Source organism: Thermobia domestica, chromosome 7, assembly GCF_964235325.1.
Source record: "Thermobia domestica chromosome 7, izTheDome1.hap1.1, whole genome shotgun sequence".
NCBI lineage: Eukaryota > Metazoa > Arthropoda > Insecta > Zygentoma > Lepismatidae > Thermobia > Thermobia domestica.
The window spans coordinates 219,510,454-219,525,381 of NC_137460.1; the positions used below are offsets into that span (position 1 = coordinate 219,510,454).

At 42.0% G+C, this 14,928-nt stretch overlaps 1 protein-coding gene across 1 annotated transcript; it reads right to left on the minus strand.

Annotated features, from left to right (window-relative positions):
- Window positions 1-1,377: 1,377 nt before the first annotated feature.
- On the minus strand, window positions 1,378-9,751 carry LOC145690713 (uncharacterized). Its single transcript, XM_081765881.1, has 2 exons — window positions 9,451-9,751; window positions 1,378-2,005 (listed from the first exon to the last, which is right to left on the minus strand). Exons 1-2 carry the CDS (start codon window positions 9,514-9,516, stop codon window positions 1,400-1,402), a joined length of 672 nt encoding a protein of 223 aa, XP_081622007.1. The 5' UTR covers window positions 9,517-9,751; the 3' UTR covers window positions 1,378-1,399.
- Between the last annotated feature and the right edge of the window lie 5,177 nt (window positions 9,752-14,928).

Genomic DNA, 14,928 nt, shown 5'->3' on the forward strand with positions numbered 1-14,928 from the left:
GTCCACACTCTTTACTTTCTTACCTGATGATGCAGGAGAAATTAACTTGAGCGGGTAGAAAGGAAGTAACTATCCTGAGGACCTAAACATAGAAAATTGCAAGTCCCCATTTACTGTATTTTGGATATCCGCTCCTCAAAACTGCTCATTTTACACATTTACACATATATATTAGTGTTTTAAGGTACCCAATAATCTAAACTTGTTCAGAAATTCTTACTGATTTGAAGGACGGTCCACAAGGCATGCCCAAGGGTCTACGGAAAATTTTATGGCCCATCAGCAGTGTTATGACAAAATGCGATTTTATTTTTTATTAATATAAAAATGCCTTATGAAGGTTTATTTAAGGTAAAACTTAATTTTTCAACTCAGTTCGTCGAGTGCTTACCTCTAATTCGAAGGGTCGATGGTTCGATCCCCGGCCATGCAAGCTCATGGTGAACGACATCGTGTCCGTGTAGTTTTTCGGGTTCTCCCACTTCTCATTTCACCAATTCATCATTATAATTCATAACCACCTTCTCCATTAGCCCTTTGCGGTATAATCGTTAGACGTTAAAGCAAAGATTTCATTTCATTTTCTAATTTTCCAACCATAAAATGTTAACTCCTTGCACAACGTCCTCGACCACCTTTTGAGAACCACTGATTGTATGTACATTCAGAACGTGACATTACATTGCTTTCATTTCAAGACCCTACTAGTTTTCTAAAAGAGCTATGGTTTCTCTCTCTCTCTCTTTTCTTTAGTCAATCCCCTTAGATACCTCAACTTGCACATTATAGAAAAATAAACTCATAGATTACAGTTTCCAACATCAAAAGTAACTACCCTCTATTAAAATTTTTTCTACCAGTAACCTGGAAGTGGATGGACTGACGGCATTATCTTACCCATACAGAACACTGTAATAAAAGAAATAACCCTTCTTGGCTTTCTCAAAATAAATTCAGAAGTTACTTTTGTTATTAACTCTACACATATTTCGTTCTTAGACCAACTCGGAATATAGGTTTCGAAACTGATCCTAACGTATACCATGTTTTACAAATAAAAAGACAATCTTCTAGAGATTAAACATGATTGGTTTTTAATCCTAATGGTCATGCACTTAGAAATGAATTTTTTCTATGCTCCACGCTAATGAACGTAAAACCTCTGAGGTCTAAGCATGATATTGACCAGGCCATATCATACAAGGTCGTGCGATGGCTATCAATACAAACGAGCCATCATATTTTACGTTCATGTTTAAGCTTATGGAGTGTATGTACAGTTTGTATTTTATTTGAGGCCTGGTCATTTTCTAATAGACTTTTAAGCGGGTGGAGATTTCGTTGTAACATATGTGCAATGAAACAATATTTCTTACAACATGAAAACTGTTTTATTCATCTACTGGTTACAAGTCTGGAGGTTACTAGGTCTAGAACTGGGTCTAGAATTGGAGGTTACAGCTTCAAAATTTTGTGTCTGTGGTATGCTTGAATTCTGAAACTGAAAATAATTTGGGTTTATGCTTCCACCTGAAGTCGAAGGTAACGGCTCAAAGTGTTGTTGCTGTGGCTGTTGGTATCGATTTTGAAGTGGAAACTGGTATGGCGGAATGTTATCACCATACCTCGCTGGATGGATTCCCATCCAGTTCCTTTGGGCTGGATTTTCCAGCCATCCCTGCCTTGCTTCGAACAGAATCTGGCTGATCTTAAATTCAGCTAGATTTCTGGTCTCTCGATTGGGAATTTCTTCGAGAGCCTGGGCTACGTATTGAGCAAAATGATTGTCTGCTTTCCTTCGTTTGTTTTCTCTCCCACTTAGGTGAGACATGAACGAGCTCGCTTCCTTTAGAAAAACAGGAAGCGACTCGTCCAAAGATTTCCTTTTATTTTTCTGCCTTTGTCTTCGTACAGGAGTCTCTTCGTCCCCTAGATTGCTTTCCCCCACGACATCTATGTCAGGATCGCTTTCCCCAGATGGGTTTGAGTGATCAGACTGATAGTTCTGTAAAAGAAGAAGAAGAAGAAAGAGACATTAAATGTTGTTTGCAACTAACTTACGCAGACTAGGTCGAAAATACTACTATTACTACTACTACTACTACTACTACTACTACTACTACTACTACTACTAATAATAATAATAATAATAATAATAATAATAATAATAATAAGTGTTGAGAGATATTCATCAATTGGGTAATGTTTTTCCAATCACTAAAAATACCACGTCCAGCGATTCCAGCTATAAACCCTCCCAAGTATCAGCGCTCTATTATCTCTGCTATTTTGTAAATCTCATTTTATAGGTAAATGCTATTTATTCTATTGAACGGTAGCGCAGTGGGATGTAATTCCGCAAACTGGGCAAAATATGAAAACATCATTAAAGGTGCATGGTATGATGTACACTTTAAGTTTCAAGCAGCTGTATTATATGATTTCCATTTGATTATAGTATTGTGTCGTACAATCAATATGCCTAGCTAACACTGCTAAGAGCATGACTGTTTTCTACATTTGTCAAATTTTTGTAATATATTATCTTTATGTTCTGTTAACTTCAATGATATATTATGAAAATGTCAACTTTTTATTAGCTTCAATAGGTTCAATTATTATTCTCCGTTTGAAACTATTTCTAGTTAGAAAATTCCAGTAGTAATTTAACATAATTATAATACTTTCAGTAATACAATTATTTTCACGTTCATGTTTAGTATATCCGAAACGATCAAACGACCCTTTTCAGGTACAGCCCAAACTCATCTGTGGCTCAACGGTTAGCGCACTTTCCTTCGGTGTGGGAAACCAGTGTTTAAATCCCGGTAGGAGCTCATGTTCGGTCCGGGGTGTCCGGACCCCCCCCCCTTTGAGACCAGAAATGAGAAAAAATAAGGAAGAATGAAACAAATCAAATGAGGAATATAAGAATCAGTGTTAAAAGAAAAACTACAGGAAGCTTTTGCTTACTCTTTCTAATGAGGAGATTTGTATTACTTGCAATACATGGTAGCGAGGTGAACGAGATATCCTGGAATAGTCTGTGAATTTGAAATTTCTAGAAAAGTTACAGCAGAATTCTCAGAGTTTCTGCTACTAGTCAGGGAGATTTCAAGCATCCGAAAGCATAGTACCGTTGTGTAACAGAGTAGACATTTTTTATCATAATTTTCATCATCGTATCCTTGCAGTATCAAACATGTTATTTCAAAAACAATTTTCTACTGCTCCTTTATCCTGTCATTTGACGGAACAGACAGTAGTTGACGGAATAACAAAAACAAAAATTTATGTGGAAAGAAAGTTCTGTTAACATTTGATTCAACAGAGAAAGGAACGCAGATATTGTAAAATATTTTACAAGACATGAGTATGTACTTTTTATAGTAGTTGAGGTCATAATGAAAGGTAAGATATTATATTTGAATAAACAGAGGAAGGACGTAAGTATTGTAGAATCTTTACCAATACGTTTTTTATTCTTTTACTCGAGATTTCTTCAGTTTGTTATTAAAATACTGTACTTACCAACATATCTTCATTTCATTATCATAACTAACCAATATATGTTGATAGTAAAGTAGTTTAGATTGATCGAGCTCCTGGGCCTTCCGGATTTCATTTCACGCTACCTCCCCCCCCCCGCATTACGAAATCCTGGCTAAACGAACCAATATGTTCCAATAAAATAGTTTAGAATGATCGACCACCTGGTGTGATGACCACAGTATTTCACGTCACGGACCCCCCCTTCACGAAATCCTGGCTACGTGCCTGCATCAGGGTATCATGCGATCTAACTCCTTCAAGCGCAATTGCTAAAACATTAAGTAAAGTACTTTCGAAATGAAAAGTATACTAGTAAGATATATTGGAAATAATTGGCTTTCATTATTCAGTATGTGCGGATGTTAACCTTTTTACGTACATAATATTTCTGCATCGTGTTCATTACATGTATTTTTTTATAGGTACCTAGAAACGCAAGAGAATGGAAAGAAGTCGAAGAAGGCTTTCGGTTTCAATGGAATTTGCCAAATTGCTTAGGGGCAATCGATAGCAAACACGTGAGAGTGCGTAAACCGGCCAAGGAAGGATCAAAGTTTTGGAATTATCGGGGATATCACAGTTTTGTATTACTTGCGTTGGTAAATGTCTCTTATGAATTTATTTACGTTGATGTGGGATGCAATGGCCGTATATCAGATGGAGGAGTGTTTGCAAATTGCTCGCTCAAACATGCCATTGAGAACAAGATGCTTGGAATACCCCCACCAGTAGCACTTCCCGGCACAAATGATCTTTTCCCATATTACTTTGTTGCAGATGATGCTTTTCCCTTAACTCAATATATGATGAAACCTTACACAAGAAGAGGACTAACAGCAGATGAACGCATTTTCAACTATCGTCTAAGCAGAGCTAGGAGGATAGTTGAAAATGCATTCGGCATTCTTGTCAGCCGATTTCGAATTTTCGAAAGGCCAATGTCTTGAAAAACCGAAAATAATGAAAAGGTAGTTCTAGCCGCTTGTGCCCTGCATAATTTTTTGAGGAAAAAGTCAACGACTTATGCCCACGATTCCGTCGACAGGGAAGATAATGCCACCCACGGTATTATTCCTGGAAGTTGGCGTCAAGAGGCAAGTTTCAGATCTGCGTTCGAAACTGTTCAACGGGGATCAAATAATTACCCAGTAAATGCCAAAGAAATGAGGGACAAGCTTTGCCGGTACTTGAATTCTGAAAATGGGTCAGTACCTTGGCAATGGAATGCAATTTAAGGTATTTCATCATATATTCCGCTAATGGAGAAGCGTCATCTTACTGGAGGGTTGCGGTCAATTCGCCACCAAAAATTAAAAAGCAATCAATTTGTCACCAGAAAAGCAAAGGCGCCAGACTACTCGCCACCCAAAAATAAAAAACCTACAAAACTTCCTCCTTCGACAAATTTGTTTCTCTTTTTTCAATTAAAATTGTCAGATTTTCACATTATTACGACAAAAGAACTTCTTGTTATAGCTAATTTTGGAGAACGGAATATTAGGTATAAAACAACCGACAAGATAGCAGCACTTTCAATTCTAATAATAAATAAGTGATTTGGCGCTAATGAAGATGATTAAGGAACTAATTAGGGTAAACTTTATTTATTATAATATAGTTATATTTCTGTTAAACTATTGCTTACAGTTGGTTCAGTATTTGTATGTGAGGATTTTGCTCAAGAATTTCGAGTTTCTTCACATTGGTAACATATTTTTCTTAACTCGCTTTCTCGTGTGTCTGTTCGGTACAAATTTTAATCGATATTAAACTTTCCGATGATCTGGAGACTTGAAAATTTAACGATAGCTTAGAGCTGGATGACAATCGAATGTTAACTTAAGAAATTGGGAAACTCTCAAACTAGATCCCACAGTCGCATTGTGCAGTACTTACAGAGTCAAATTCATTAGAGCACTTCTAATAAGCCTAGTGGCATGCCATTTGCTCTTGCGAATTTCTCATACATACAAGAGACTATAAAGCACAAAATAATTATTTAGACAAACAACTTTTTAATATACAACGTCGTTAAAACGGACTAAGATGTATAACAATTTCTCGTAGCTCCGTACAGATTCCTAACTACGTATAGATTCTCCTGAAAATTTGTGATTGTAAATTTTCAGTAGCTACAAACCACTTTAAAGATTCAGGACGAAAAAAGTGGGGTGCATGCAGTACATAATGCATCCTACTTTTTTCGTTTTAAATCGTACAAGTATTTTCATATCTATTAAAAATATACAATCACAAATTTTCAGGACAGTTTGTATGAGGTTAGGAATCTGTATGGGGCTAGAAGAAATTATTTTATGCTATTTAGTCCGTTTTAAAAACGCTGTATATTAAAAAGTTTTTTTTTTAAATGTTAATTTATTCATTTTTGTTCCTTTCATTGGTGGTGAATTGTCCACTTTCTCATTTTTGGTGGCAAATTTTCCTACACCCTTCACTGGATCATAACGAAGTAATTTAGCTCTTCTAGCGACCAATTATTTTATGATGGGGGACATTCTCATTGTTATCTTTAATAATAAATATATATGCCCAACATAGATCCCTCTTCTTTGCCAATCTATTATGAGCTAGTGTTTTAATATATGTTTTTACCCTTAGAATAGATATATACGCACACACAGGTTGTACACTCTTAGATAATGCACATCTTCGCGGCGTTACTCGACAGCTTCAACTGACTCTCACTTGTCTTGTTCGCTGGTCGAATGAGACTGGATTTCGTTTTTCTACTGAGAAATCCCAATGTGTTCACTTCTGCCGGCTGCGTTCGTGCGTTGTTGACCCGGACTTGTACCTTGATGGCACCCGTCTGTCATTCGTTGATACAGTCCGTTTCTTGGGTCTGGTGTTCGACCGTCGCTTGTCGTGGGCACCACATATTCGGAATCTTAAATACTCTTGTCTTCGAGCTCTGAATCTCCTTCGTGTCCTTTCCCACCGCACGTGGGGTGCTGATCGTACTGTTCTACTTCGTTTGTACCGTAGTCTAATTCGGTCCAAGTTATACTATGGCTGTATTGTCTATGGTTCTGCTCGTGCTTCTCTGTTACGACAACTTGACACAGTGCATCACCTGGGTATTCGTATTGCTACTGGCGCCTACCGAACTAGTCCCGTCACCAGCCTGTATGCTGAAGCCAATGAACCTCCGTTAGTATATCGTCGCAGTAGACTACTCCTTAATTATTCTGCGCATGTGCGTTGTATTCCAGACCACCCGTGTAGACCATGTCTCCGTGGTGGTCGGATATACGAGCGCTATGCTGCACGTCCTCGCTCTACACGTCCATGGTACATCCGTGCGTGCGAGAGCTTTCTTTCCGACGATTTCGTGTGGCCCTCTCTTTCGTTGGTTCGCTTTTGTGCTATTCCACCATGGCTCCTTCGTCTACCTCGGCATGATTTACGTTTGTCTCTGCATTCGAAAGAGCAAACTAGTTCCCAGGTGTACCAGCAAGAGTTTACCGCACTGTTAGACCAGTACCCCAATTTTAGTGTGTTTTTACGGACGGTTCTGAGGATGGGGATTCTGTAGGCTGTGCCTTTGTCACCGACGAGGGCAGCTCAGAATTCAATATGCATCGCCTGTGTTCCGTATTCACTGCTGAATTGACTGCACTTCAGCTTGCCTTGGACCATGCTCTCACGCTTTCATTACGTCGTGTGCTTGTTTGTACCGATTCTCAGAGCGTGGTTCTGAGTCTACAGAATGTCTTTCGTATGAACTCTCTCGTGCAGGACATTCTTGTGAGATGCCATCAATTGCAGCAACAGGGTTGTGTTGTCGTTGTCTGCTGGGTGCCGGGTCATGTCGGCATCCGGGGAAACGAACTTGCTGACACAGCTGCCAAGAACGCCGCCTTGGCCGGGGTTGCGCTGGAGCATAGCCTTCCTTGCTCCGATCTTCGTTCCTATTTTCATATCTTGATGCGCTCTCACTGGCAAGCTGCTTGGGACCAGGCCGTTGAGAATAAATTACACGCAGTCAAACCACTCCTAGGCGAGTGGCGTACGTCCTCGTCCCATTGTCGTCGAGATGAAGTGCTCCTGGCGCGTTTGCGTATCGGACACTCTCATCTGACCCACAGTTACTTGTTACAGAGACTGAACCGTCCGTATTGTGAGGAGTGTATAGCCCCGCTGAGTATTCAGCACATTCTTGTGGAATGTCCTGAATACTCAGATCTCAGAGAACGTTACGGACTGCCTTCGGTTCTCACCCGTGCTTTGGGGGATGATAGTGATGTTATTGGCCGGGTGCTTGAGTTCGTGCATGATATTGGCGTTGCTGACGTTCTCTGAGCTGGTTTTAGTCTGTTGGCATTTTTTTATTGCTGCTAAATTTTTATATTTTGTCATGTGTTTTAAGTTTATTTTTGTATATTGTTATTGTTATTTTTTATCCTATTTATTCTTTTATCTTCCACTTTTGCTTTTTTCATTTTATTATTCATTTAGCAGCACTCTTGTTTTTTTGCACTGTCTTCATTTTAGCCTATACTTCATTTTTAACCTTGCAGTCCTGAGCAACGTGTTTGATCGTGACTGGGACATATAGCCTCGTTGCTGACGTCCCCATTGACCCCCCTCATTCATTCATTCATTCATTCTTTGATAATGCAATAAGTAGGCTTACAGTAAATGGCAACGCGAAAAGGGAGTTTCATGGCTGAGACTGAATGCACAGTGAAGTGCATTTCCTGGTCAATTACAAGCAAACCTAATCTTGGCTATGTGAGGACTTCCAGATCAAAACGCACTTTGTTCACCAAAACCAAAGTTTTGTGTCTGAAGAAGGAAAAGTTAATTTGCCGAAACTGTAACACTATTATTTATTAGATAATATATGCTTTGGTCAGAATTTGTCTTTTAATTTATACAAGAAGTTCCAAAGCTAGAATGAGTGGTATTCAAACTCTTTTTATGAGAGGAAAAAGAAGGGAATAAATACAGGGTTTCAAAAAGAATATACGTATTACGAAGAATTGTTTTGTCAAAAGTATCGATCACTGAGCCTCGGCTCCGCTATTGAAGAAACGAATACATAGTCTACTTTATATTAATAGCAGCTAGATGTCAGTTGCCTTCTGTTTTGCTTAGCAACCGCCATGTTTTTAAAATGGCTACTATTCAGCATCGTCTGTCTCAGGATTTGAAGCGTGTGACTTCTTCCTGTGGGATTTCGTTAAAAACAACATTTATGTACCACCACTCCCACAGAACCTGGAAGAGTTGAAGAACCGGATCCGTACTGCCACAACATCAGTGACGCAGGACATGCTTGCCCGAGTATGGGAGGAATTTGAGTATCGATGTGATATTGTTCGTGTCGCTGATGGAGGACATATTGAACATCTGTAATTCGAACTTTGAACTGTAATTTGAACTTGAGAGATTCGTAAATATGTGTGTAAAATTTCATATTCGTATGTCTTAAAGTTTAATAAATATATGCATTCGAAAGACGTATATTCTTTTTGAAACAGGGTGTACTTTCCTATGTGCTATTTCAGGCGCGTTCTTTGCAAAGTTTTTTTTTTTTTGACGTATTACGCAGATAGGTCCACAGTTCTTGAAATGGAATGAGTGAAAAACTAAGTTCATCCCCCGATTGGACAAAGAGCCTTTCCATTCGGAGGTCCTCAGATTGCACACAATTCTGGGAAGTGTGTTAGTGTAAAATATAAATTACTCTAGTTATTAAACAGGGGCACAAAAGGTTCATTTTTATACCACTGTTAGCTATATTGTACTAGATAGAATTGTAATATTTGCGATGTACATTGATTCCAACGTTAATTACTTTTTTTCCTAATATGCAACTTTCATTATATAATTAATAAATATGAAAATTAATGTAGAATTACTTTTACTTACCTCATCCAAATTTGATATAGTCCTCCGTGGTGTCAAATGAGGAATCAAGAAATTGAGTTCCTCCATGAACTTTCAGCTGCTTCTGTAAGCCTCATCTGAACCCATGCCACTTTTCTTACTTCTGCACTTCTTTAGTTCCGCTGAATATTGCGTTCGCAGCGTCCTCCACTTTTTGCGTATTTCTTCCACTGAAAGAGTGGTAAAACACAGAGGGGTTTAGCACATTCGAAGTGGACAATAGTTTTCTTTTATTTTGAATGACGAAGAACACACACTTCTCTCTGCGACGTTACAAGACGGAATTTGAATGAATGAATGAATGAATGGGGGTTACTGGGGACGTCAGCAACGAGGCTATATGTCCGCGTCACGATGAACATCGTTGCTCAGGACTGCAAGATTAAAAATGAATTACACGTTAAAACGAAGACAGTGCATAAAAACGAGAGTGCTGCTAAATGAATAAAAAATGAAAAAAAGCAAAAGTGTAAGATAAAAGAATAAGTAAGATAAAAAGATAACAATAACAATATACAAAAATAAACTTAAAACAAGTGACAAAATATAAAAATTTAGCAGCAATAAAACAAGGACAACAGACTAAAAACAGCTCAGAGAACGTGAGCAACGCCAATAACATGCACAAACTCAAGTACCCGGCAAACATCATCACTATTATCCCCCAAAGCACGGGTGAGAACAGAAGGCAGTCCATAACGTTCTCTGAGATCTGAGTATTCAGGACATTCCACAAGAATGTGCTGAATACTCAGGGGAACTATACACTCTTCACAATACGGACGGTTCAACCTCCGTAGCAAGTAACTATGCGTCAGATGAGAGTGTCCGATACGCAAACGCGCCAGGAGCACTTCATCGCGACGACGAGCGGACGAGGACGAACGCCACTCACCTAGGAGTGGTTTGACTGCATGCAATTTATTCTCAATCGCCTGGTCCCAATCGGCTTGCCAGTGAGAGCGCATCAAGATGTGAAAATAGGAACGAAGATCGGAGCAAGGAAGGCTATGCTCCAGTGCAACCCCGGCCAAGGCGGCGTTCTTGGCGGCTGTATCAGCAAGTTCGTTTCCCCGGATGCCGACATGACCCGGCACCCAGCAGACAACGACGACACAACCCTGTTGCTGCAATTCATGGCATCTCACAAGAATGTCCTGCACGAGAGAGTGCATACTAAAGGCATTCTGTATACTCAGAACCACGCTCTGAGAATCGGTGCAAACAAGCACACGACGTAATGAAAGCGTGAGAGCATGGTCCAAGGCAAGCTTAAGTGCAGTCAATTCGGCAGTGAACACGGAACACAGGCGATGCAAATGAGCTGCCCTCGTCGGTGACAAAGGCACAGCCTACAGAATCCCCATCCTTAGAACCGTCCGTATAGAACACACTAAAATCGGGGTACTGATCTAACAGTGCGGCAAACTCTTGCTGGTACACCTGGGAACTAGTTTGCTGTTTCGATAGCAGAGACAAACGTAAATCATGCCGAGGTAGACGGAGCAGCCATGGTGGAATAGCACAAAAGCGAACCAACGAAAGAGAGGGCCACACGAAATCGTCGGCAAGAAGGCTCTCGCACGCACGGATGTACCATGGACGTGTAGAGCGAGGACGTGCAGCATAGCGCTCGTATATCCGACCACCACGGAGACATGGTCTACACGGGTGGTCTGGAACACAACGCACATGCGCAGAATAATTAAGGAGTAGTCTACTGTGACGATATACTAACGAAGGTTCATTGGCTTCAGCATACAGGCTGGTGACGGGACTTGTTCGGTAGGCGCCAGTACCAAGACGAATACCCAGGTGATGCACTGTGTCAAGTTGTTGTAACAGAGAAGCACGAGCAGAACCATAGACAACACAGCCATAGTCTAACTTGGACCGAATTAGACTACGGTACAAACGAAGTAGAACAGTACGATCAGCACCCCACGTGCGGTGGGAAAGGACACGAAGGAGATACAGAGCTCGAAGACAAGAATATTTAAGATTCCGTACATGTGGTGCCCACGACAAGCGACGGTCAAACACCATACCCAAGAAACGGACTGTATCAACGAATGACAAACGGGTGCCATCGAGGTACAAGTCCGGGTCAACAACGCACGTACGCTTCCGGCAGAAGTGAACACTTTGGGATTTCTCGGTGGAAAAGCGAAATCCAGTCTCATTCGACCAGCGAACGAGACGATTGAGAGTAAGTTGTAGCTGTCGAGTAATGCCGCGAAGATGGCGGGAGCGACAGAAAATGACAAGATCGTCAACATAAAGCAGACCAGACACAGGAGCCTGGATCTGCGAAAGAACGCTGTTGACGGCGACAGCAAACAACGTGACACTAAGAACACTGCCTTGTGGAACACCATTTTCTTGTACAAAGCGCTCTGAGAGAGTAGAGCCCACACGCACTCTAAAGTGTCGCCCGTGAAGAAAATTCGAAATAAAGTGGGCCATATGCCCACGAAGACCCCAGTCATATAATTGTTTTAGGATTCCGTAACGCCATGTGGTGTCATACGCCTTCTCTAAGTCGAAAAAGGTAGCTACAAGATGTTCGCCGTTCAGAAAGGCGTCTTGAATTTCACCCTCAAGATAAGCGAGGTTGTCTGTAGTGGATCGGAAACGACGGAATCCACTTTGATGCTTGCTCAGAAGTGAATTGGATTCCAAATACCACACCAGGTGCTTGTTGACCATGCGTTCAAACAGCTTACAGACGCAGCTCGTGAGAGCAATGGGTGTGTAGCTCGTGGGGCTAGTTGCGACTTTGCCTGGCTCAAGATACGAAGAACGAGAGCCTCACGCCAAGCCGGTGGAAAAAACTCCTCGACCCAGAGGCGATTATACAGTTGCAAGAGAGCAAGCTGTGTATCGCGGGGGAGGTTGCGCAACATCTAGTAGGGTATACGATCAAGCCCTGGAGCAGTATTGGATGATTCACGAAGAGCAGAATCAAATTCAACGAGGGTGAAAGGAGCATTGTAATCTTCGCTGTTGGCGGTACGGAAGTTTAACGGGTTCCGCTCTAAACGAGCCCTAATGGAAACGAATGCTGGAGGATAATGATCAGACTCAGAGATAGATGCAAAATACTGGCACAAATTGTGTGCTATCTCCGAATGGTGAGTAACTAAGACACCATTCACAGACAAAGCAAGGACATCAACAGTCGGAGTATTACCATTAAGAGAGCGGACCCGACGCCACACAGTGGACATTGCTGTGCGACTATTGATGGACGAAACGTAAGTCATCCAGCTTTGGCGCTTCGAAAGCTTGATAAGACGTCTAGCTCGAGCACGTAGAATGCGGAAACGCTGCAGATTGTCGTCAGTTGGATGACGATTGAAATTGGCAAGAGCGTGTCGACGAGCCAGGATAGCCTCACGGAGTTCCGCAGACCACCATGGAACACGCAGGCGGGAAACGTCGCCACTACATTGTGGAATGCAACCATGAGCAGCATCAAGAACGGTCTGCTCAAAAGTCACTGCCAAAGCAGCTACAGGGAGATCATCACGACAATGAAACTCACTGAGCTCACGGAATTTACGCCAGTCAGCACGCTTCAAATTGAAGCGGCGCAGAGGAAAAGGAGGAGTAACAGGGAGACCTTCAACAAACAACGGGAAGTGATCACTGCCACAAAGGTCGGGATGCACTCGTCATGTCAATGAGGTCAAGAGACCAGCACTGCACATGGAGAGGTCGATACAAGAATATGTGCCATGGGCAGTGGAAAAATGAGTAGGACTGCCATCATTAAGGGTAAGCAAGCCACTCTCCTCTAGAAATGCCGTTACCTGGCGGCCACGACCATCAGTGCGGACAGAGCCCCATAAGCGATGATAGGCATTAAGGCCTCCTACAAGCAAGACTGGCGGCTCGAGCTGATGGAAGATCTGAACCAGATCAGCGGTGCCAAAGGCTTCTGAATGAGGAATGTACAATGAACAAACTGTAAGCGGGCGAGAGAAGTATGCTCGCACCGCAACTGCTTGCAGGCGGGAGACGAGGTGAATCTCCCGAGAATAAACCGAATCAGAGACGCATACGGCCACGCCGCCAGCAGCGTGACCAGCATCTGACTTATCACAACTGTACATAGCGTACCCAGAAAGAAGAAAGGACTGGGTAGGCTTAAAATGCGTTTCTTGCAAGCAGACAGCAACTGGCGAGTGGTCGGAGACCAGTTGTATCAATTCCTCACGATGACTACCGAAGCCATTCAAATTCCACTGGAGAAGCGCCATACTGGAAGATGTCAACGTTTAAGGCGAACCTTCTCACGGGGACCAATAACAGCCCACTCAGAATCCATCAGTTCGTCCTCCACCATATCAGATTTCAGAGAAACTGCAGATGGCTTACGAACTGGTGTAGATTTTTTCTTCTTTGGAGTGAGAACCGTCTCGTTCAGCCGGCGAATATCTTGACTTAGTTTCAGGCCAGCGGTATAAGGTGATCGGCGTTGGGCTGGAGTACGCCGAAGGCCACCACTAACGGAAACCCGTGGGGTTCGGGGAAGTTCGCTTGTTGTTGGTCTTGGGGTGACTACTAGGCTCTCTGACAAAGTCGGTTTGGGTGGAAACGTCGGACGTCTGGGTTGATACAGTTTTCTTACAAGTTGCTGCAACAGTAGCGAAGGGAACAGAAAGCGAGGAAGGATCGCTTTCTTTCAAACGACGCTTAGCATCAGCAGCAGAAATTTTTTCAACAACCATGAGCTCCCTTATCCGCTTCTCGCGCTGGAAGGCTGGACAATCCCGAGACCAAGCAGAATGCTCTCCCTTGCAGTTGACTCATAAGGGCTTGGTTGCTTTTTAGGGATCCGCACCATGACTAGCCTGGCCACAATTGGCACAAAGAGCAGCACTCGCATTGCACGAGGTGCTGGTGTGCCCAAAATGTTGACATTTATAGCAGCGCAAAGGACTAGGTATATAGGGCCGAACTTTCAATCGATAGTAACCAGCCTTTACATATTCTGGAAGCATTGGCAAACTAAAAGTAAGAATCAGTGACTGGGTAGCGACGAGTTCACCTGACTTTTTATTTTTTATGCGAGCTACATCTATAACATGTTGGTCCGCTAACTCCGACTTAATCTCCTTCTCACTGGCATTCAGGAGATCCCAACACGATATCACCCCTCGAGAGACGATGATCATCTACTGACACGTTCACAGGTCCAATCGAAGTTAATTTCAGTAGCTTCGCTGTTTGCTTTTCATCGATCGTTTCCACCAATAAAGTGCCGTTTCGCAATTTCTTGATGTCTTTAACCTGTCCGGCTTGGAAAGTAATAACTTTATTAATAACAAAAGGGGATAAGCCCTTAATAGCGCTCGGACGGTTTGCATCAGATATGGCACTATCAGAATCTTTATATTTAATTACAAGATATCGTACGACGGGCGCGACGATACTTGTCTTTTCTACACTTTC

Excerpts from the sequence above, each read along its gene's own strand:
- LOC145690713 (XM_081765881.1), bottom strand. The coding sequence starts at position 9,516 with ATGGAGGAACTCAATTTCTTGATTCCTCATTTGACACCACGGAGGACT. Across the intron at positions 2,006-9,450 it reads CTATATCAAATTTGGATGAG|AACTATCAGTCTGATCACTC; the intron begins GTAAGTAAAAGT and ends CTTCTTTTACAG.